Source organism: Acanthochromis polyacanthus, chromosome 12 (genome assembly GCF_021347895.1).
Source record: "Acanthochromis polyacanthus isolate Apoly-LR-REF ecotype Palm Island chromosome 12, KAUST_Apoly_ChrSc, whole genome shotgun sequence".
Taxonomy (NCBI): domain Eukaryota; kingdom Metazoa; phylum Chordata; class Actinopteri; family Pomacentridae; genus Acanthochromis; species Acanthochromis polyacanthus.
In genome coordinates this window covers 24,593,948-24,617,071 of record NC_067124.1, presented here as the reverse complement: position 1 = coordinate 24,617,071, position 23,124 = coordinate 24,593,948, and the positions used below count along the sequence as shown (strand labels likewise).

Genomic DNA, 23,124 nt, shown 5'->3' with positions numbered 1-23,124 from the left:
CATTCTTTCCAACATCATCTTATTTATGGAGCCTTCAGTGTCAAAAGAGCAGCATTAACAGCTAAGGTAACACTTTTCAGCTGAATGTCTCTCACTGCCTACAGAATGTTAAAGGCTATTTCCATCACCCTTTGTTTACCCTTTCATGTGACTTCAGTCATTTCCTTCTGGTAGGATCAATCCACAGTCACAATACTTGACGATAAATCAGCCGCAGACAGGATGTATTGGTGCTAATCTGGGTACCGAAGCACCAGTTAGCATTCGTCAGAGTGTGTTTTCTCAGAGCTCCTCTCAGCACAGTTGGTATAAATTGGATAACACATTGAGGGTCATTTGGAGAAGCCACAGGGAATTAACAAGGGTTAGTTTCTGATGACACCACTAATATGTGTCGAGAGCGTGTTGACGTCAATATTTTGGAGCTCAGAGCGTCACCGCCACATGGGGGAAATTTATATCTTGAAAATCTTTCTCATTCATCACATCGACTTGGCATTATCACGTGTAAACACTTGAGAGTGTTTGAGGACAAATTCACAGATGATTAAATAGCGATGACCTTTAATATCACGCCTGCTCCTTCGGCGTTACAGTTTTATAGTCGTCTGACACGAAATTGAAAACAAGAAAAAGGGAACACAATATGGTGAATATATCATGTCACAGCATTTATGGCACCCAGTGTTACAGTCCAAAAATACACCTGCGTTTTACTGCGAACGATCAAAGGGAAGAGAAACTCTTGGAAGGGATTGTAGCAAGGCAACGCTGACTTTAAATCATTTCAGGATGCCAAATGTCAGTGAAGCCTTCAGGGCTTTTGGAATGTGACCTTTGAGGAGTCTGAAAATCATGTGGTCATGTCAAATTTGACATTAAGTGAGCGCGCACACAAGAAATGAAGAAATAGGTTAAAGAAATGAGCGTTGGAGGGCAGGAACCCGAGCAATGCTGTCAAAATCCTCAGAGGTTAGCAGCTGTTTCTGTTCGTAAATCTCTGCGGGTGCACTCGGGTGCAACCCACTTGAAGTTGGCTCTTATATTTGGAACAAGGTAACTCAAGCTCAGTGGGCCAGGTTAAGTTTCGGGTTGGGGAAGGGTGTGGTGTAAAAATAGCTCAGGTGTTTGGGGGAAGTCAAAGGATCAGGAGGGACTTTAAGGATTAAAGTGCTGTGATTATTTATATGAAGACCTCAGCTTTAAAATGCGGTCGTTGATGTAACTTCTAAGGCGAAATCATTGGTGAATGTTTGTAATGGAATATGGAAAGAATGTAGTATTGGTAATGCTGTAATTTTGTATATAACAAACATAATTTGCAGCAAAATTAATGTCACATTAATATCTCTTTTTTGTTTGAAATGCAATGTAGCACACTTCAGAGTTCCTTTACAATCCATCCAGTGTCGGCTGTCGATGCTTAAATGTACCAAAGTGTGTGCCACTCAGGTGCATTTAAACCGACATTTGCTGAGAATAGTGTTCATATGTACAAAAAAAGATGTAGAAGCAATACAAGTAAACTTGCCAAACATTTCCAAAAAATAATTGAATATATATTTTTATTTAAATTATTTACAGATTTTTGAAACCTTCCCACATATAATGTAGCACCACATTGAAAAAAAAAAGGTTTTCATGAATTAAAAGAGTTAACTTTTTGTTTGGGATGATGTTGGTGATGCACAAATTTTTAAAAAAAAATCACAAAGAAGACACTTCACATTTTGCTTGTGGCCTATACATGCCTTTATGATGATTTCAGCAGTCTACATAAAGCTCGCTGCAGTAAATGAAATGAAGTGGATGTTAGACACGGTTTCCGCCATGCACAATGACCCAGAGTAATTTGGGAGGATTCGTTCAGCTCTGGTGCAGCACGGTGAAAAAGCCGACGCGAGGCCATCATTGGCAGTCTGTGCAGGCTCCGAGGGGCTGAAGTGATCGTTCTCCTGTCTGCTCACCGTTGCTTTCATCTTAATCTCTGCTGGCGAACTGCAGAAAAGAGAAAAAATCAGATAAGAACAAAATTACGACATAAAATGTTTGATGTTTGGATTTGTTCAAGATAGATTTACTTTCCCTAAAATTAAGCCCAAAAATCAATATGTGAAAACTCCCTCTTTACACATCAGTGGCTGCAACTCTCCCCCCACATTCCTAATTTCAGGTTAATCTTGCCAAGCCAAACTTAAATATTTTCTCCCTTCATTCCAGAGCTTTCAAAGATTTTCAGAGTATGTGGTCCGATGGTTTCTTACTCATGTCGTTGTTTCGTGTGATGGCCATGGCGGCTCTGGCACGGGGGCCCTGCTGGGTAAAGTGGTAGCCGAACTTGAGGATGCTGGAGTTGTTCTCCAACATGGAGGCGATCTCCATCTCAACAGAGTCTCCCAGCTTTTGCCTCTGTACCAGAGAGAAGAAGATTGGTAAACTCAGACAGCAAGTGCTATACTTTACAATGCATTGTCAATTCAAAAATAGCCCTTTCAGCCAATTCAAAATGGAGCATTCATCTTACTGTGACAAAAATGAGGATTCCTTCTTGTTAACATATGCTAACTATGGGTTTGTCTATCTTTAAGCACAGGGTTGCAAGTAATATCTACATTATAGCTCCATTTTATCCCAACAGAACACTTTGCTTCCACAGTGCAGAGTGCTCCCAGTTTGTGTTCAGCAGGCAGATACCTTCGCTACTTTTACAATTAGGTTCTTTTATGATTAAATTTAACGGCTCAGGTGACCCTGAACCACCCCTTAGTTATGTTACTTTCGACTGAGGCTGCTTGGGAGCTTCCTATGACCCACTGAGCGGCTTTTCTCTGATCTCCTCGTATTCACTCTCTATGCAACCACTGCATATCATCAACTTTGTGTCTTCTCACCCTTGTAGTTTCTGTTTTGTCCTCTTTGCAGCTATCTCTGACTCTGGAACTGTACGCTTCCAAACCGTAGTTACCTGCCTCACCAGTCTCCCCAGTGCTTGTTGTGGTCTTATCCATTGTTTAGTTTTCACTGCTACGGTGATTTCTCACCTCTGTACCCTCACCCCAACTGGTCGAGGCAGATGACTGTCCTCCCTGAGCCTGGTTCTGCTGTAAGCTTTTCTATTAAAGGGGGATTTTTATGTCGCAACAGTGCTGGCTCAATTTTTTGGATTTATTAAGTTTCTTTATCATATAAATTAAAATTTCTGACTGTATGATGTGAATTGCCCTGAGAAGACATATTGTGAATTGGCGCACTATAAAAAAAAAAAAAAAGAAAGAGTTACTAACCGGATCTGCTGCGTGATATTCATAGTTTCATTTTTTATTTTCTGACCTGGTTGTCAATCTTGAGCTCCACCAGTGTGGCGTTGTTAGCCATAGCTTTGATGACAGCCATCATGCCGTCTGAAGTGATGAAGTTGGACTCGATATTAAGACTCTGCAAGCTGGTGTTCTCCTGCAGCATCTCAGCACATGCCTGACCACACACACACACACACACACATACACACACACACACACACAGCAATGCACACAAATGTTTCCAATATCCGCCTGTCAGATACTCTGTGTCTAAAAGTTGGAAAATATTGCTATTGCCAAGTTTCTTGATAAAATCTGCAGTATATCTGTCTTTAACTTTATGACCAAGCGTTTGAATTCTGTGCACTCCATGAGAAACTTAGTTTGCTTAGGTTTAGAATGATGGATGCTTTTATGTGAGATGTCATAAACACATCGTGAAGTACAACAGTGTCCTCACAGTACCAGAGTAAAAGAACCACTAACCCTCTTAATGCCATGGGATTATCAATTCTTTTATACATAACACATTTAAATTGGAGAGATGAAGAAAATATAAGGAAATAGAACAATTATATAGGACAATTATTTCCAGTAAATTTTTTACACCAAAAGAATGAAGAAAGTAACAATAAATATAAAAAAAATTGTGCTTTCATTGGCAAGTCATTGATATTTTAAAGGGAGGATGTACTCACATAAGCTACAGGGTCGTTGCTACGGGTTGCAGCGATGCTCAGAAACTCCACATGAGAGTTTCCCTTCATCGCCTCAAAGATCTCTTTCAGTGTTGGGATGGGAATGTCCTTCAGTGAAGATAAAGGGACGTCAGCTTTGAAAGGTATGGTTTCATATTCTAACTGATCAATACAGCAGCTGAATAATTCACACTCTTTTTCAACTTTTGTTGTTATAAGGACAAATAATCCCATCAGGTTGGCATCGGACATGGTAAAATGGCACATGTAAGGCAAAAAGTAGAACTATGTGTGTTAGAAAAGAGATTTTATCTTTCTTCTGCTCTGTTTTGTGGTGTCCCACTGGGCTGACCTTGATGTTGTTGAGGTTGACTTCAGTCAGGCTGCTGTCATTGTTGTGGATTCTCTCCAGGGTTTCTTCCACATTGGTGGGGTTTGGAGGCTCTTCAGGGAAGATCTTAAAAGGATCTCCTTTCACAACACCTGAAGGAGGTACAACATCACAGCTGAGGCTACAGAGTGGCAGCGGAAGATCTATTACAGTCACACAGGGAAATACATTTTCATGAACTGTCCAAAGGATGATTGAGATGAAGAAGAAGAAGAAGATCAAGAATGCGACTAGCTGCTTCTTCTGAATGTCAGTGGTAGCTCAGAATAGAGCTTTATAAAATGGCGTTGCACATACTGTTGATGCCCTCTGTGTTGGCGATCGTGCCCGTGGTGCCCAGAGCGTCGTAGTACTGCTTGTTACTCATCAGCGTGTACATTCCGAGGATGGCTGCAAGTACAAGAAAACAGTCACTATGAAGACATGTCACGACTGAATTTCAGATAACAATATCTGTGATATTTGAATACGATCATATGTTGGAGTTTCAGCTCTTGTCATGTTTGTTTTTAAAGTCTGCGCTGTTGCTGTGTGCCTGCACTGATATCCCCAAGTAAAATTCTTATGCACTGCTCTGCTGGCTAATTATTTTTTTCTGATTTGGATTCAGTTCTGAATCCAAAACAAAAGGAGTTTGGTGTTCCTTCATCTCCTATATATGTGTGTCTTCTCTGTTTATCTGAGATAGGGATATTGTTATCTGAGCTCAGTGGAGACCTCAGCTGTAGGCTGTAATCTCAAAGTCTCCAGGGTCCTAAAGTAAGTAATGATATCTTGCAGAATATATGAGTTTCAGGGTCAGGCGGTGGCCCTCTAACATTGTTACTGTTATTCTATCTGATATTGACTCGGTAATAAAAGACCACACAAATTCACAGTATCTACACTATGTACAAGGTCAAATTCTTGGTTCATAATTGCCCTTATAAACATATACTCAATGCTAAAAATAATCCTCCTAATGACTGTTTAATCTAAGAAATCAGCCGTGGTGAAGGATTGTTTACTTGGATTAAAGTATCAGTATCTTTGTTTCATTACCACTGCAATCAAAAGTTCTGGATTTAAAATTTTATACAGTATTGTATTTTCAACAAACTGTCCTTAAACCTGAAAAAAAAAGGTATTTTTTTTGGTCAGCCTAACAAGCTATAAACACAACACAAAGCAACTTCAGTATTTATTTGAAGTCATGTTTCTGGGCAAATTTAAGTCCAAAATTTGCTTTGATTTCGCTGTTTTTAGCTCAGTTTTGGGAACCACCAATTCTGTCATGTTCACCAGCAAGTTGCTAACCATGCATGTATGTTATTTGTACTGACTAACAAACCTGAGGAACCAGTCATGTACTTGTGAAGTGGACGTTTCCATATCATAATTCTTCTTCAGAATCTGTGTCTGGTTTGAACATGTATGCCTGAACTGTGGCACCATTACAACCTGCCGTAGTGTAACTATGACTAGTTTTACAGTGTGTGAGCAGAGCAAGTTCACTCCAGCTTGGGGTGAGTGGAGAGATTTTAAGGAAATTCAGGGCATGCACACAATTATAATGTGCACAATTAAATCTACAGATTATATAGAGTGACCTTTTCCAGGGTGCAACATTTTTTTCATTTATATACTAATTCTTTTTAATGGTGAAACTGGATGACATGTTTCCTACTTTGCAAACTGGTGAGTTTTAATGTGCAGCCTGGAAAAACCTTTATGAATTGATCATACGCTGCATTTTGTATATAAAATGTGAATATGCGTAGTTAGAATTTCATGTGTTATAGTCATTGATAATTAAAAGTTTGCATTGTGGTTATGTTATTCGTTTTTGTTTTTTTATTGATTTGGTGTTTTGTCCACTCGGTTTTATTCACTGTATTTTAAAATTTTCAAACTTTTTCGAGACAGGTGCTATATAAATAAAGTAATTAATCATTGTAATTAATTTAAAGTACATAGAGAGGACGTTGAGCACCAACTTAGAATTGTGTTATTTTTTCAGCAAAATGATCCGCTAGTTAGTGAAATATTTTAACTCATAAGTTTAATTTCAATTAAGGTACTAAGTCAAAATTACTAAAAAAAAATTAATTAATGTTTAATGATTTTAAAGCTCAGAAACAATGAAGCAAAAAGAAAAAAATTAAAAATTTGATTTCTTTTGTCTGAATCGACATTTGTTTGGACAATAAGTGTCAATATATTGACAGGCAATAATAATGTCTCAAAAATCTGTGATCATAAAATGTGTCTTATTTTGTTTCACTAAAGCATATTCAGTCTTTCTCATTTTTGCATTTAAACCAAGAGTGGCTATGCTTGTAAAAGTAAATATTTCTTCTCGATGTTCCTGTTTATGACCAGGAGGAGGCAGACATGTTGGCTCTGTGAGACTGTTGCTGTAAAGTGGCAGCACCAAACTGTGTCACAAACCAACTGCTGTGACAGCAACCTCCTCCTCCCTTCCTCCCACCCACCAGCCTCCTGACCTGGTGTGGGGAACCATGGGAAGGGCCTTGTGACGGAAGGGGAGGCCAAGGGGACAGCTGCCTGCTGAGGGGGTAGGGGTAGGGGTTGGGGTGGGTTTTTTGGGGGCGTTACGAGCCATAAACACCCACACGTCATCCGGTTTGGCCCTGAGAATAACCCACGGTAGATTTACGGCACAAACTAGGCTGCAAATGACTAACAATCTCAATATAGCAACGTGCTAATATCTTAATTAAAATCAAAAACATCAAAATTCTGGCTTGACTTGTTGGGTGCTCTCTGAGCTTTGGCCAGCCAGGCTATTCAGCTCCTTTCGGTCTGTTTGCCAAAAAGCCCCAAACAATAGACTGACAGAGGCTAACCGAGGTTTAATCCTCATCTGGACCCTGTCCAGGGTTAAAACGGCAGTTTCTCTAACAGGCTGATGGAGCTGGACAAACAGGCCCTCCTGCTCTGCCTTTCCGGATGCCTGCCTGCCAGTTTGGCCTGTCAGATGAGTGTGGCCGGGTGCTCAGGGGATCACACTCAATAAAGCAACATGTTTTATGGTTCACTTTCGGCCTGTTTAAAATGCCTGCCAGCGTTTTGTCTGCAAAGAGGATTTTATAAAAATGTAAGGTTTTCAGGTGGATTAAGAAGGATTTCTCATAAACATACACTAATATAACATGTATCCATTTGCTAAACCAATCTTCCAAACAGTGCTCATCCAGTCACTGATTAGCAGCTGTAACTAGGTGAGGAAGAGGAGAACTTGGCATTTAGGTTACAGTAGTTAAAGGGCTAAAAGTGAGTAAAAACAACTAAAAATCAGTTCAGTCATGCTCTTGTTGGATTTTGTGTGGTTTATACTCCAGTGACCCATGTAAACATTAACCAACCTTACATTAACTTTCACAAACATTTCACTTTTTAGTAGTCATTGAACTTTAAGATACATAAGTACATTAATTAAAATGATGACCCAACAGTCAAGTTATTAGAATGCAAATGAGTCCCTGGTATACTTCACATCATTCCCTTGCTCTGCTTCAGCAAATGTCGTCTCTGTTCAATTTCTACCTATTAAAGGCAAATACACAGGAAAATCATATTTGAAAAAATAAAGAGTCAAATCTACAGTATAAATGAGGCCCTGTCTAACACAGGACACTGTTAAACACTTTTCCAACATTACCCACATTACATTGTTGAGTTTAAAGTCCGGTTACATAATCTGAGCTTCAGGAAATATGGAAAACTGTGTCTTTATCTGTGAACACAGTGGCTTCCCACTTGTCTGTTTTCAACAGATACAGTATCTTTGCCCCCACCATCACCATGTCCACTCCACCCTTCCTTCAGTGGCCCGGGGCCAGGCTTATTTATTTTTGTGTTGCTGAGCATGGGGAATTGGACCTCATTGCATGTCTGGCCATGTCTGTTCGCTTGGGACGAGTGAAAAGTGTCAGTTTTGAGGGAAAGAATATGAAGCTAACAGTAAAGAGACAATGGCTCTGTATAACAGAAATATGTGGGTCAGAGCTGTTGTGATGAAAACACTGAGGTCACACTGTGCTGGGTAGGTCATAATGGGTTAATAAGCACCTGCTGATGGGAGGGAGAGACTTTTTTGTGTCTTTTTTAAAATTTTTGGCCCCTTTGCCTTTATTACAGTGTACAGTGCAGATAGAGACAGGAAACATGGGGAGAAGACATGCAGGAAATGACCACGTGTCAGACTCAAACCCATGACCGCAGCGTCGGGATTATAGCCCTTGTTTATGGGTCGCCTACCCAACCTGTTGAGCTACAAGGACACCCAGACAGGTAGACTTAATTGCTCAGCTGCAGGTTCAGCAGTGAGACAGACTCATTCAGGAAACAGAGTTAGACGGAGCTGATTGGCATAGCGTTGTCTAATGAGCTTCTCCTCTCCGATGCAGTTGTGAACTGAGACCTGGAGGGCAGCCACACAGTCCAGCCACACCAAAGAGGCGCCAGCTCACCAGTCTGGCCATCGTTTTTGTGCCATGGTGTCTCCTGTTGAGGATAGTTATTTGTGTGCTCCGAGCTGGGCAGCAACGAGGAGTGCACAGTGTTTGTGTTTCTTTGAAAAGTGCGGTTGGAAAAAAATAAAAACAGTTTGTTGCTTTAGTTCTGCCTGAGGCTGAGTTTGTACCGAGGGAACCCGCAACAGCAGCCTGTCCTGCTGCCGTAGAGTTTAGTTTTTTATTCATTGCTCTATTTTCCAATACTTTGTACTACTTGAAGTTTCAAACTGGAGTTTTGTTGTCTCGGCTGTGCAATCATAATAAAGTAGAATCTAAAAAGAATTGTTGAGTGTCTAAATTTGCGATTCCCAGTGTTCTTCTGTCATTTACCACTTTATCAATCTTACAACACTATTTGGGAGACTACAAATAAAAGCAACTTTCTGAGAGTAAAAATTCCAATTGCAATGTTTTAGTAGTCAGAGTTGCAGTCATTTTTCACCGCATATGGTTTCGCGGGTCTGTAACTGACTGATGTATTATGGGGTGTTGGACAAACATGATATATAGTTTCTTGTGCGTGAAAATAATGCTCATTAAGCCACTTCATTAAAAGCGATTAAAACACTTTGTTCACACATTTCAACAAAACACAGTGTCTACTGCTACCATTAGCACTACTAGTACTAGTGTTTGTCTAACCTGCAATATCACACATCTCTGCATCAGTGGCGTTTTTCAGAGCCTCCTCCAGCTCTGGCTCCAGGATCACCTGCTCATGCTCGGGGATGTCTGCTGCTTTCTTGGGCACAAAGGTCTTTCCTGGAGATGGAATGAAAAAAGAAGATTAGTTATTTTTTCTTTTAATCCTGATAATAATAATAATAATAATAATAATTAATAATAATAAATTTTATTTGTACGGCGCTTTTCAAAACACTCAGAGACACTTCACATATAAAATCAACAAACATTAAAGTAGAGGGCCATCATCAAACAAGTCATAAAAGACATCATAAAAATAAGTTTGTATTATGTATTAAAAGCAGTTCTGAACAGGTGGGTCTTGAGGAGTGATTTGCGTTGTGGGATAGGGAGCCAGTGGAGGTTTTGGAGGACAGGGGTGATGTGTTCACAGGAGCGGGTGAGGAGGGGGGCAGCAGAGTTCTGGATATACTGAAGTTTATTGAGGACTTTTGAAGATGAACCATAAAGAATGCTGCTGCAGTCTTAATGAGGTTTTGGAGTCTGAATCTTTCAAACTATAAACTTGGACCTGTTTTTGTAAAAGCTTTCTTCGAATCATGTTTCCCAAAACACGAATAAGTCGGGGCTTATCACAGACTTACGGAGCAGCTCTAATAAACTCAGTTTTCCATTTCAGCCAACACTGTGCCAAGTCATTGTTTTTGTCTGCTTGGCTCATTTATCTTCACGATTTCAGTTGAAAATCCTCTCAGAAAAGAAGTCATTTTAGACCGGGCATAGATATCCCTGCTGTATTATTAGTCTCTGTTTATTGGATTTGTTGTGAACAAACTTCAGTATGAATATTCTCAGCCAAGTCAATTCCCCATGTAGGTCTAAACATGTCAGGCTGTGGGAACATAATGGAAATGGCCCCAAAAGTCAGTGAGCTGCAAAAAAAACCCCACACAGACCTGAAACTAAGGGCCTGAGTTGCTGTGCATTGATGCATCACAGAAAGCAAAACTGTATATGTATCTGAAGGAGCAGGGGGAAAAAAATCCATGGAGATTCAGAATATGCATGAACTGTAGCTGAAGAGCTACTGTTCTGAGACAATTACATCCAGTATACATATATAGAAATCCTATAATTCTTACTAAATACCTGGAGATACAAATATTAAGTAGGTTCCACACCAAAACTAAGGAGAATACGTTCTGTATACATAGGGCTGAGTGATGGAGACACACTTTGACTGTGTGCAACTACATTATTCTAATTAGCTTGGATATTATTAAATTTTTCTTATTTTATTTTATGTCCTTCAACCATATCTAATATGACAGACATTCAGGAGCAGTATGTTGGCATGTATCTGTTATGAAGGCAAAGACTCAGAGAATCCTGAATAGAAATCTGTAGGAAAATGCTCTCACAAAAAGCCATTCATCTGCTTTGTAACAACCAGGAAACATCCAGCTAATTGGGACACAAGCACAGTGTCAAGAAACTTTTTGCATGCAAAGCAGAAGAATAATCTGTGGGGGAAAACACCTTAAAATAATATTTTACACAAAGTTTTACACATTTTTAAAAATCACATTTGACTGGTGTTTCTGTACATGCAGTGTTTATGTCCCAGTGACCCCTAAAACTACGGCCATGACTGTCTCATCATTCATTTACACGGACAACTGGTTATGTTAGCCCAAAATAACACTCCAGGGGGGTAAGCAAAATGGCTGCCAAGTGGCAGGACTTGTCTCTCAGGACTTTAGCTCACTTTGTTCAAAACTAGTGGCATTATATTCAGTGTCTGCAACTCTATAGCAGAAAAACAAAAGTCAGTGTGTGCATTTTCACAGTTTTGTATCAGTTCCTCTGGAAATTTTTGTCTCTGTATGCCACAAGAGACATACAACAGGTTGTTCATGTGTCTCAGTGTTAAATTCCAAGACTGAAGGCAAGATTAAAGATGCTGTTCCATATTTTGTCACAGAGAACCTACAAGAGTCATCATATGGAGCATCTGCTCCTCCCACCTTTCTTTTCTCCAGTGAAAGGTACCAGCTCCTCTCTGTCTGGAACCTCCAAGGCCTCCTTCTCCAGGTGCTGCAGCAGGGCGTCACGGTCAAAAGGCCCCGTCGGACTCTTCTTCGTCTGGTCTCGCTGCCTGAAACCAGCTGGCAGCATGGCATTCTGGGAGAACAGGAAGTCACATATAATGTTGCTGTGGCATTAAGAATACAGAACAGGGAAATGGATTAATTGTTTTTTCAAAGAGTGGAAACTGAATCAAAGTTTTAGTGACATCAGATGATTTTCTACAGCATGTAGCAGAATTCTTTGAGTAAAAGATGGGCAGCATTTTGAAAATACTTTTCTTAATTACTGACATCAACAATACTTTGTGTAAAGAAAGCAAAAATGCATTTTCATTTTTAGGTAATTTGCAAACTGTTTGAGGTTTTCAATTTTATAATATTATATAATCCAAAATTGACCATTGTCATTGTTTTTTGAATAAGAGGTTGGATCATTATGTACTAAGGTGGGTTGAAAGTTGTTACGTTTCCAAAAGGTTTTAGGTTTTAGATTTAGTGAAACAAACCATTGAAGTCAGAGCTCTGCATACTTTTCTGCTCTTAGTGGAGCAGGATTCTCCAAATAGCATCTGACTCCAAATAAAAATATTATTACTTGTGTTATATTGCCTTTCCTATATTCCAAAAGTACCATACTGATCATAAAAAAACTGTTTGAAGTAAGAATAACAAATTTTCTTTCATTTTATGTTGTTCTACTATGAAGGAAACTCAGTCACTAAAATGGAACTGAATACACCATTTGTCTTGAATGTCCCAATCTGTGTATTTTTTAATCTCTTAAGTCAAAAAGCTACACCTGGTGCCATCCTGATAACAAAAACCTGCAGGACTTGTGCACCTCAAGCACCAGATCTGACCATCAACACTTTGTGAAGTGGAGAAAGTGGTCAAAAGCTGACCCCTTGGAAGACAAATCAAGCTCTGCTCCATACCTCAGGGTCCATCTCCTGCAGCTCATACTCCAGCTGATCCAGCTCCTCGGCGCTGAGGCCCTTGAGGATGGCATCCTCGTCGATGTCCCTGGGATCTGACATGGCTCCTGAGGCTGTGGTTCACATGCACACACACTCACTCATGCACACCGCTGCACACCCCTGGGGGAGACGGCACTGTAGGTGAACCAAGGGAGAAAGACAGAGGGGGAAATCACAGTGATTTTTTTTTGTAATGGTGTCTTCTCTTACGTTCTTATCAGAATTATTCGTAAACTGTTTGACTGGAGTTAAAATGATCACGAATGTAGACTGTATTTAAAGATGGATGAACCCTTCTTGATGTCACTTAAAGGGCTTCTGAAGTCCAGGCTAATCAAAAAAATACACAAAGAGGTAGAAAGTAAGTGGAGCTGAGGCAGGCCATGCAAATATCTGGTGACCATCTATTTTTTTACTAAATGGTTAAGTTATACAAAAAATCACCTCCCACAATGATGTCATGAGTGGAGAAATTAGCCACTGAGGCCAAAACATTTTTGTAAAAGGCTGTTAACATGTTTATTTCTGCTGCAAAGTTGGACTTTTTAACACGGGGGTCTAAGGTACAGACTCAGTTTTGGATCCAGCCTCTAGTGGTCACTTACGGAACTGCAGTTCTGCAAAGTGGCTTGATTATTATTTTTTTTGCCCCAGTGGTTTAGCCTAGCCATGCTAGACAACCCACAGCAACGAATTTAATTCTCTGCCAGGGTGGGTCTAGTTACCCTCGGTAAGGCTCGAGGTTGGATGTTCCTAAAACTGGCCGACGAATCACCATGAAGTGTAGAGTCAGAAGGCGGGCGTAACTAAGTGACGACAGAGGCACGACGATTCTGACAGAAACAACCGGAAACAACTAGCCTAGCCGCGCTAGACAACCCACGGCAACGAATTTAATTCTCTGCCATTGACTGTATAAACAAGGCTTCACCGAACTACCGCATCCTCTGATTTCCAGCGCTCTAGGAGCCTATTCGTTGCGCTGATTGGTTGTATACCTGCCCAATTGCTGCAGAGTGATTTGATAGACAACCTTTCAGCCCGCCTCCCTCCCTGTCGAGAGTTCCTAGACCCTTGCGTCTTCCAGATCTGGGTCTAGCGTGGCTAGGCTACCAGTGGTTTCTATTTGAGCACAACAACTTGTGACCCAGAAGTGAATGTATTAAGATTTTTATTGCAAAAGACTTTACTTTGACACTAACTTATGAAAGACAAAAACTATGCAAGATACTGAATTATCATAGAGTATCTTACATATAATATAAATATATTTGTAGTTAGTAGTTGTAAATAGAAGAGATGAGCACTGAGCCATACACTACTGATTGGTGAGATTCAGTCCTATATGAGATTTCTACTACACATTTAACACAGCAGAGAAACAACTCAAAACTCTGATCACAATATTAATCTATCAAACCTTTTAATTTTCATTTATTTATCTGGGCATGCCTTTACTGAATAGCTGCTAGGAAAGAAATGACATGAAACTAGACTTTAGAGATGAGATAAGATCGCCAGCCAGATGCCAACAGGGGATGTTACGGTTCATGGTCAGCCTCATAGTCCCCAGTTTTTTTATTTGAGTAATCAATAATCCACTCTGCCCTGATGTCACCTGGGAACCTCCTGGAGCTCTGTCAAGGCCCCCATGGGTGTACCCCGCCCCGCATTTTGTCAACCACTGTCCTGGCAAGCAACTTCATCAAGCTTATCGGCTGCCTATCCAGAGTGCTTCAATAATGAGAGGATGGTAATAATAGATGCATTTCCAATAACAAATCTGCAATACCCAGGAGAGTAGAGTCTGTACAAATATGCTGCAGCAGCCCCCTGGTCACATTCTTACATAATCTTCATTTTCACCTTAAAGCACATGAGAGGTGAACAACCGTCCACTGATGTTCTGCAGTTTGAAAGACGAAGAGGCCGAGCAAGGCAGAGAAGCGAAGGAAACGAAAGAGAGAGAGAGAGAGCAAGGTCTTTGTAACTTTAAACCCTTAGCTCACCAGACAGCGACTAAGAATAGCAGAATAGAGAGAAGGGAGGAGTGGAAAGTGCAGTCCCTTATTTATCATTGACGGACACTTGCTCATACAGTAATGGACCCACCCGAAACATGTCAGTGATGAAAAGTCAAACACGCAAACTGCAAACACCCAACAGCTTCTGGCACTACAAAGAGTTTGCTCCACACAGCAAGAGTTGGAAAACTAGGAAATACCACAGTGATAGCATATGTAAACCCCTGGGTCAAAGTATGAGTAATGCAGCTATCACGTTTTGAGGGCCAGTGTTTTCATTTTCAGGCCAAATTTCTCCCCAGCTTGGACAGAAAAGAGAAACCATCAGAGAACAAATCACAGAATGTGGTTTCATTCAGCCAGTCTGCTTGTGTGATGTCAGTAACAAATCACATTTTTAATATGTGTTGGGAACAAGTGTTTTACAGCAGGCGACTTTATGTGTCAGTATATAATCACATTTAGCAACATAGAGCATTATGAATGTGTGCTTTTAGCGGCTTTTGCGACTCCATGTAAGTGTTTTGCACTAAATACCTCACCAACAAACTGAATAGCTTCTAATTCAAATTTCCAATAATGTGGGATGTTGCAGTTGGCTGGCAGCGAAACAAGTTTATTCACTATGAATAAATTTGCCCTGGCAGCTTATAGAGCAAGTGATGACCAGGACCACTTCTACTATCTAAACTGACATGTTTCAAGTTATTATAAGTGCTACAGCTAACTATCAAACTGATGTTAGCAGTACATGTTTAGTACTTTAAGTGTGGCGCAAAACCAGTCCAAACCTTAATGATTAAGCTACTGTGAGTTCATAGACTGTCTTTAAAAAATAAACGTAGCCTCATGGTAAAAAACTAAAAATGAAGCCAATGAAGAAGTAAACTCTAAACTTGCTCATTTTATAACAACCAGCAGGGGGCGACTCCTCTGGATGCAAAAAAAGACGCCAGTTTATACAGAAGTCAATGAGAAAATGACTCTATTCCTTACTTGACTTGCTCTTCAGTTAATATGTCCCTGCTGAGTTTATGGTCTCAACAGTTAGTTTCAAGTGCGCTTCAATACAACAGAGTGTTCATTTTGTAAATTAGCGTCCCATTTAGAGTAAAGCAGGACATAAAGTAGGGTTTGAGGTGCATAGTGTCCTCAGGCTTTTACTCAGATCCACTCCTCTCTTTGAATGTCTGATTTCAAAAGACCGAGATGATATATTTGTTATACAATTCATACATGACCTTGAATTTTACAAAGCAGATCAGCATCTGAGGCAGTAAAATTGTAAATCCAGTTGGAATCAGTTAAGTATGTACTACAGCAGAGTTTACTGCCAAGATGATCCAGTGATATCCTGTTAGTGAAGGGTTTTCTCACATTTTAAAAAATGTATTTATTTTTATTCAAATTAAATTAATTTGAATGTAAGGCTTACAGGTGTGAATTACCACAGTCTGTCTCTCTGCTTCACAATACAATATAGAGCTGCTGTATTGTAACTGCAATCTATTCTGGGTTTGATTTTCCACTTGTTGCTTTGAAAAGGTCCAAACTTTGTCTTCCAAGCTCAATTTAAGCTCAGTTTCTGCCAGGAACAAATAAATTCAGGTACATTGTTTTATGCTGACTTAAAAGGAGGATGGAAAGGCACAAGCTGTGTTTGTTCGTGTAAATGGAGATGGAAGTTAACTGTTCTTTTCCAAATTATTCCAGGACTTGTAAATGACAAATAATGGGCAGTCCATTCTGTTCTGTTCTATCTCATTCATAACAAACAGCAGCTATAACCTTGTTCTTTATGTGATCTTGTTCTTGTTCTTGTGTCTTTATTAGAAAGGACACACACACAGACACACACACACCAAAAGTCCATTACTTCAGAGGACATAACAAGGATCTGCCTTCATTTCCGAAGACCTAAGCCACCCTTAAACCAAGTCCTCCTGCTAAAATTGAACATTTATGATGTGGGTATTTGCTTTTTTGTGAAGTTGTGTCACCACAATGTCACCATGTAAAGGGATTCATGTTCCTACAACATGAGTAGTACCAGTACACACACACACAGAGTCAGAATACACACTTCTTGTGACTGACTGTACCTACATGCACATGCAACATATGATTGGCACAATGCTTGTCACAAATCAGCGACTGACAAGTATGGGTGCATATGGAAGTGCTGATGTTTCATATGTGTAGTATTTTACTCTGAGCCTGAAACTTAGCAAAGAGGAATGACTTTGTTTACAAATCTACAGTATGTTCTTGGTATTGTAACTAATATCATATAAAAATTGCTTCATTAGAACATAACTGTTATTTCCTGATATTTAACTGTAGATCAGAATATGGGCAGAAAATATATAGATGTATAAATGTATAGACTACACTATATATTCGGTTGCATTGGCTGAAAAACTTGCATTTCAGCATTAGGCCTCCTACATAGTACATCTAACATGAACCACATAGATGCTAAGCTTGGCAGAGACATAGAAAAATCATGCAGGCCCTGCAATGCTCCTCTTCAGGAAGCTAAAACTGTAAGAACACCTGTTTAAATGTGTTCCTGTGTGCCTGCACCGCACTGGCAGCTTCTTATCTGGGCTGTGTGGCTCTAATGTGTAAAGCCAAAGACGCAAACAGTGGATCACACAGCTGAGCGTCGAGGAAGATGGAGGAGATTTAAAGGATGAGAGGAAGGAGGCTGCAGCTCAAAGGACCAGGTGGAGGATAAAGCTTCCTCACTCACTTTTTATTGCGTATAAACGGTTTTACTGCCCTAAAGCCGAAAAAAAAACCCAGCTTTTATGTCTGAATCAACCGCTCTTGTTGTTTTGTTGTGAGATCTAACTTAAGGTTTCTGGTTTAAAACCGGTTTTAAGTATCCTTACTGCTAAAGGATGAGTGTCACTCGAGATTTTAATCATTTTCTTCCTATTAATTGTTCATTTTTATTTATTTAAGACCTGAGGTAAGTACAGGTCATTAAAGAAAATTATCATACTAACATAAATATGACAAATATAATCAAATATATTGCAATATTTCCAAACATTTTATCCTCTCTCTACTAACCTTTATTTCGACCTAAAAGGCTAAAAGAAGTACTATTTCAGTTTGATAATCTAGAAAATCTATATTAGACTTTCAACAAGGTGTACAGTTGTGGGTTCTCCATAACCAAAAGAAAAAAAAAATATTTGCAAAACCTGATAAATGTGATCATGTTTGGCACTTTTCATTCCTATGCATGCACATTATATACAGTAAATCTTTATTTTAAGGCAGCATGCATTGAAACATATCGCAGCATGGTAACGTTAAAAATACCAGCTGGACCATTAGTTTTCTCCCGTATTTAACGTGGAGAGCAGTCTGTGACTTAAGAAGTGGACGTGGCACGGGGCTCCATCCAAACAAGGCTCATGTGATTTGCCTGCAGTCAAGCCTTTGAGCCTCGCTTATTGTTGAGCTAAATGCACGGCTGTTTTCTGACACTTGAGCTAATAGTGAGGGCTCAGACAACTGCATACCAGCAGCCAACCAGCAAAAGGAACCGAAGAACATATTACTTTAAATAGTTTAACTTAACTGGCAAATGTGTGACAGGATATTCCCCACAGACATCTTCAAATCTGGATCAATACTTTCACAGTTCTTGGGGAGCAGGATGCTTTGGAACATAATAGAAACTGGCACTCTGGTAAGCTGACAAACAAGCTGTCTGTTTGGTGGTTGTGAAGGTTCATCTGTCCCCAGCAGTCCCAGCAGGGTTTCTCTATGAAACAAGACCAGCTGGGAGTGGAGCAGTGTGGAAGCTGTCACCTGCCACTGCCAGCTTGTTCCGGACAGACTTCTTCTTCCTGTCAAAATCTCACCCACCCCCTGCACCTGCAGCTGCTGTTTTTAGTGGACGTTGTGACCTCAGCTGGGTGCAGCTATAAATGTCTGTATTTTGTTGGGGTTGAATTAGTGACAGTTACTAAAAGAGTAGCTTCAAATCCACCTTAAAATATGCCAGGCTGTATTTTTTTAATTTTTTGTGACACCAATTTGATGCCATCAATTGTTGCTGTTTGTAACTTTCTATATTACAAGGTCTAGTAGTAACATTAGATGAGGATGTAACCTTGACCATACTGGCATTTTAACCCTATTTTTCAATTGACTGAGCTTTTTTTTTTTTTTTGATGAAGTAGGGAAGACGCACATTTGGATGGGTTAAGTTCACCTCCACCCGTAGCTGCCACCGGCCTGCTCTTCTATCAACACCAAAACAAACCCATGTGGTCACATATTTCCCATTACAACCTGGGATAAGGACAGAATTCAATAAAATCAGACAAGTGTGACTCGTCCTAGCAACTCACTGACGTATTTCTCATCATTGCCTTCCCAGTAAGGAAATATGTTTAGCAATCAACTGTGATAAATGGCATAATTGCTCCTATTACACATAATGAGACACAAGAAGGGGCAGAGATCCACACAGCCAGCTTAATAAACATCTAATGGGAATCCTCAATTCAAGCAAAGCCTATTTTACAATTCTACAATTTCATTTAGCAGACGCTTTGTCCAAAGCGACGTACAATTGAAGCATTATTGAAGTACTATTGAAGCATCATGTGACACATGTTGCTTTTTTAGGATAAATTATGCATCTTTGTGGTGTGACTACGTTTATATGAGGATAATAAGATATGATATGATTACCTAAGTGTAGATTTAAATGTTAGAAATGTTGTTCTGCAAAAAATCCTACAAGAATACATAAAGCCTTTTAATCTTTAATAATAATTACTTTGCTTACTCATGTAGGCTAAATACAATAACATTTTATCATTTACGATAATAATCAGTGCCCTCACTGATCTGTAGCTTTAACCTTCAACAGCTGTCTGACAGATTTACATAACTTCATGCAGATTGCGAGTTCACACATTCCAGTGTTTCTTTCTACATTATTCTTTGATGACACAAAGGTTAAGAACATCGAAGATTAGGTCCAAATCTGACACAGACTTCAAGCTTTGCAGAGGTTGATATTTTACCAACTTTAGATCCAAAGCCAACAATAACATAAACCAAATTTCCAGCTCAACTTCTAACTTGAAGGCCAATTTTCACCTTTTCCAGTCTTGTAAAATCAGGTGGTGTTCAGCATTTCCCAGCACATAACTGCTCTCCCGAACTGAAGGTCTCATTAGTCAGAAAAAATGGAAATACATGTCTGTGTGCAGGGATTTTGCAGGAATAATGATGTGACACTGGGGTCAGTCACTCTGCTTGGACACCCTTTCGTTATCAAACATTTCAACTAACATTACAGAAATCACATGAAGCCTGTGTTTTCTCCGATTACAACTAAAGCAGCGTTCCCAACTGCCCTGACGATTTTGCCCATTGTGATCCTTCCATCTCCAGCAATCTGTTGAGATTCTACAAACATGTGCACAAGCACTTTGGTCACAGCAGTTCAAGTATTCCGAGATTTCACAGCTTGTGCTTCAGTCTGATTGGGTAAAAGCTCATGGAGTCATTTGAAGAACACACTGAGGGCAGCTTCTTGATTTTTTGGCAAAGACAGCTGGAATTCTGAGGCAAAAATGCTTTTATTTTGGAGATCGAAAGCAATAAAAATGTGATTCACTGCATGTCAGCTGGTAGAATTTCTTATTGTACTTAATGAGAAGGAGCTCCAGCATTGCATGCAGCAGAGAGGAGTCTGAAGGTTTTATATGTAAAAAGCCATCGCAAGGGTTTAGATTTCAGAGTGACAAAGGTTATACACTCATAAATGGTCCAAAGTTATTTACACCCTGCTTCTGTGTCACGTTGCTCGCTTTTACTGAGGCAGAAATAAACTTAAACACTTGTTTAAGTTTCCCTGTTATTTGTGTTCTTGCTGAGTTGATCTAAATTTCTGTAACAGTAGCATGACAAGACAGGCTTTTTAAACGAGCCCTCATTCTGGCCCTGACTGCTCAGAAGATTTGCCACCATCCGTGGGTCATCTTCTCCACGTCTTACCGCCCAAGTGTAACATTCCAAATCAGCCCTCAGCTTAATTTTAGCTTCACAAGTCAGCTACTTCCAGTCGTGTGAATCCTCCCCAGCTTGGGTTGCTCCTTGAGACCGTGTCAGAGCTCCATTTTGAGGCCTCAAGAACAACTTGGATGAGGAGTTTCTATTCACCAAAAGGGAGGTTTAAAGTTTTTTCATGGAAATGAGCATAAATGTTTGCAAGATATGCAGTCATCACAATGTGTTCTGGCAGTAACTGAGAAAAATTAACAACAAGGTCACATCTACATTGAATACAAGCTTTGTACTTTTACACAATTAAGCCACTAGATCCAAAAAGACAACCTGATCAGGTGATAGATTTGCAAATGTCAGGCACTAATGGATCCTAACTGGAGGTGATGAGCAGGTAGAGGGCAAACTTTAAACTCCTTCCCAGTTTGCAAACTCAACAGCCCCCCTGAGACAACATCTCCAAATCCCCCATGACGAATTAACTACACAGCAATGGACAGCCATTGGGTGGATTATCCCCTCCACATACCATACTGATAGATTCATTTGAGTGACAGTATTCTACTTTTCGACTGACACCCTGCAGAAGGTCCTGCTGGGAAAAATAGCCGCCAACAAAGTGGGACATAGCTTATTTCAGTTTCAAACTCAAATCAAGTCCAGTTCAACATCAAACCATGAAACCTTTACGGAGAAACACTACATTTTTGGACAATAATGCACCTATACACCCTGTAACTTTGCCCCAGAGTTCTACAGTCAAACAGCAGACTATATTTAAAGGAATTAGAGCCCCAGAAAGAGGTGAAGAGGATGATAAAACGTGCCGGTGAGAGTAACTAAAACAGACTCAGAGACGGAGGGAAGCAGCCTCACACCTACCTTCACAGAAGCGCAGTGCTGAAGCCTCTAGGCAAGGGAGAGCCTGCAGTTACAGAAAGTTGTCTCCCTTTTTTCTCCCCCTCCCCTCTCTCCCTCTCTCTCTCTCTCTCTCTCTCTCTCTCGTGTGTCAGGCTTCAGGGCTGCTATGCTGAGACAGGCATACTGACAGCACTTTGAGAAGTCAGCATTTTATTATTTTGGCTATGCGACAGAGGAGGGGGTGAGAGAGGTATGTAGAAAGAGAGAGGGGGAGAGAGAGAGACAGAGACAGACAGAGAGAGAGAAAGAGAGCGAAGTGGGACACAAAGTAAGTTCATCATTCATTCAATTAAAACTTAGTGAAGTCAAACTGAAGGAGACACTGACATCTAGTGGTATAAGCTAAGATGTGCATTAGAAATGACACTCGAAACTCCTTGTGCTTTCTTTTAGGGATTTAGCTAACTTACTTTGGGTAGTCTGATCAGTTTAGTGAAGGTGATCAAGTTTAATTCATGTTTCATTGCAAATTTTCGGATACTGTTGTATGAAAGTCATTTTCTGATGCATTTTATGCACAAACTGAGCTACAGAAATATATACATATATTTTTAATTATTCTGATTACTTTACTCCTATCTAAGTCTAACAGAGGCCTCTCACATTTCGATTTCCTCTTTTCCTGCTTTAATGGGCAAAACAATGTCACATTGTATAACTTGTTTGCATCACTGGATGTTGAGGTGGAGGTGCATGCATAGCAGGAATTTTAATATCATGCAAACGTTTATTGTTTAATAGATTTTGAGCATCAGTCAGCCTTTTTTAAAGACAGTTTATCCTAACAGATGCTAACATATTGAAGTTTAGGAGAAGCACTGTTTAGCATTTAGCATGTACAGTGCTAGCATGCTAACGCTTGCAAACTATGTAAACTATGTAGTGCTTTCAATTATGCCTCAGGCTTAGTCACTTATGAATATAATATAATATCGTATAATATAATTTAATAGAATAGAATAGAATAGAATAGAACAGAATAGAATAGAATAGATCTGTATGTCATCCTTATACAACTAAAGGCAGTTTAACAGCTCTTGGAATCAGTTGCATCAATAAAAAAACTCAGTCATTACAAAAGATATATTAAGAAAGAGATTGCACTGCAATAAAAGAAGCACATTGAATGCAATTAAAGATTACACTGTAATTAAAAACAGGCTTGCACAGTAATAAAAGAACAGCTTATAGTGCAAAGTGTCACAAGTGTTAAGTGATAATAAGTAACTTAGTAATTTTAATATCTAAAAAAAAAAAGAAGCCTGGATCGAGAAAGGTATTAGGCCTATAATTCGGCCTCAAGAGGAGATGACAGATGTGCAGATTCAGAAATAATATTGCATTCATATGTGCTCAGAGTCACATCTTTGAGCACACATTAATGCAATATAAATTAATGTGAATCCATGACATGATGAGAATTAACAAAGAACATCTCCAGCTAAAAGTTCAGTGGTGCTAAAAGTGGGTGAGCGGCCATTTTTTTTAAAACAATCTCAGAATGTTTTGAT

The 23,124-nt window shown here is 39.7% G+C and overlaps 1 protein-coding gene across 1 annotated transcript; it reads right to left on the bottom strand.

Annotated features, from left to right (window-relative positions):
- Positions 1–1,548: 1,548 nt before the first annotated feature.
- Positions 1,549–21,789, bottom strand: tmod4 (tropomodulin 4 (muscle)). Its single transcript, XM_022211804.2, has 10 exons — positions 21,575–21,789; positions 12,579–12,755; positions 11,581–11,737; positions 9,551–9,670; positions 4,686–4,778; positions 4,350–4,480; positions 3,998–4,105; positions 3,331–3,474; positions 2,265–2,409; positions 1,549–1,998 (listed from the first exon to the last, which is right to left on the bottom strand). The coding sequence occupies exons 2-10, from the start codon at positions 12,678–12,680 to the stop codon at positions 1,976–1,978; spliced, it is 1,023 nt and encodes a 340-aa protein (XP_022067496.1). The 5' UTR covers positions 12,681–12,755; positions 21,575–21,789; the 3' UTR covers positions 1,549–1,975.
- Between the last annotated feature and the right edge of the window lie 1,335 nt (positions 21,790–23,124).

Coding starts and splice junctions, on each gene's coding strand:
- tmod4 (XM_022211804.2), bottom strand. CDS start 12,680: ATGTCAGATCCCAGGGACATCGACGAGGATGCCATCCTCAAGGGCCTC. Junction 9,671..11,580: donor TTTCACTGGAGAAAAGAAAG/GTGGGAGGAGCA, acceptor TTCCATCTCCAG/GAAAGACCTTTGTGCCCAAG. Junction 4,779..9,550: donor AGAGATGTGTGATATTGCAG/GTTAGACAAACA, acceptor TTGTACTTGCAG/CCATCCTCGGAATGTACACG.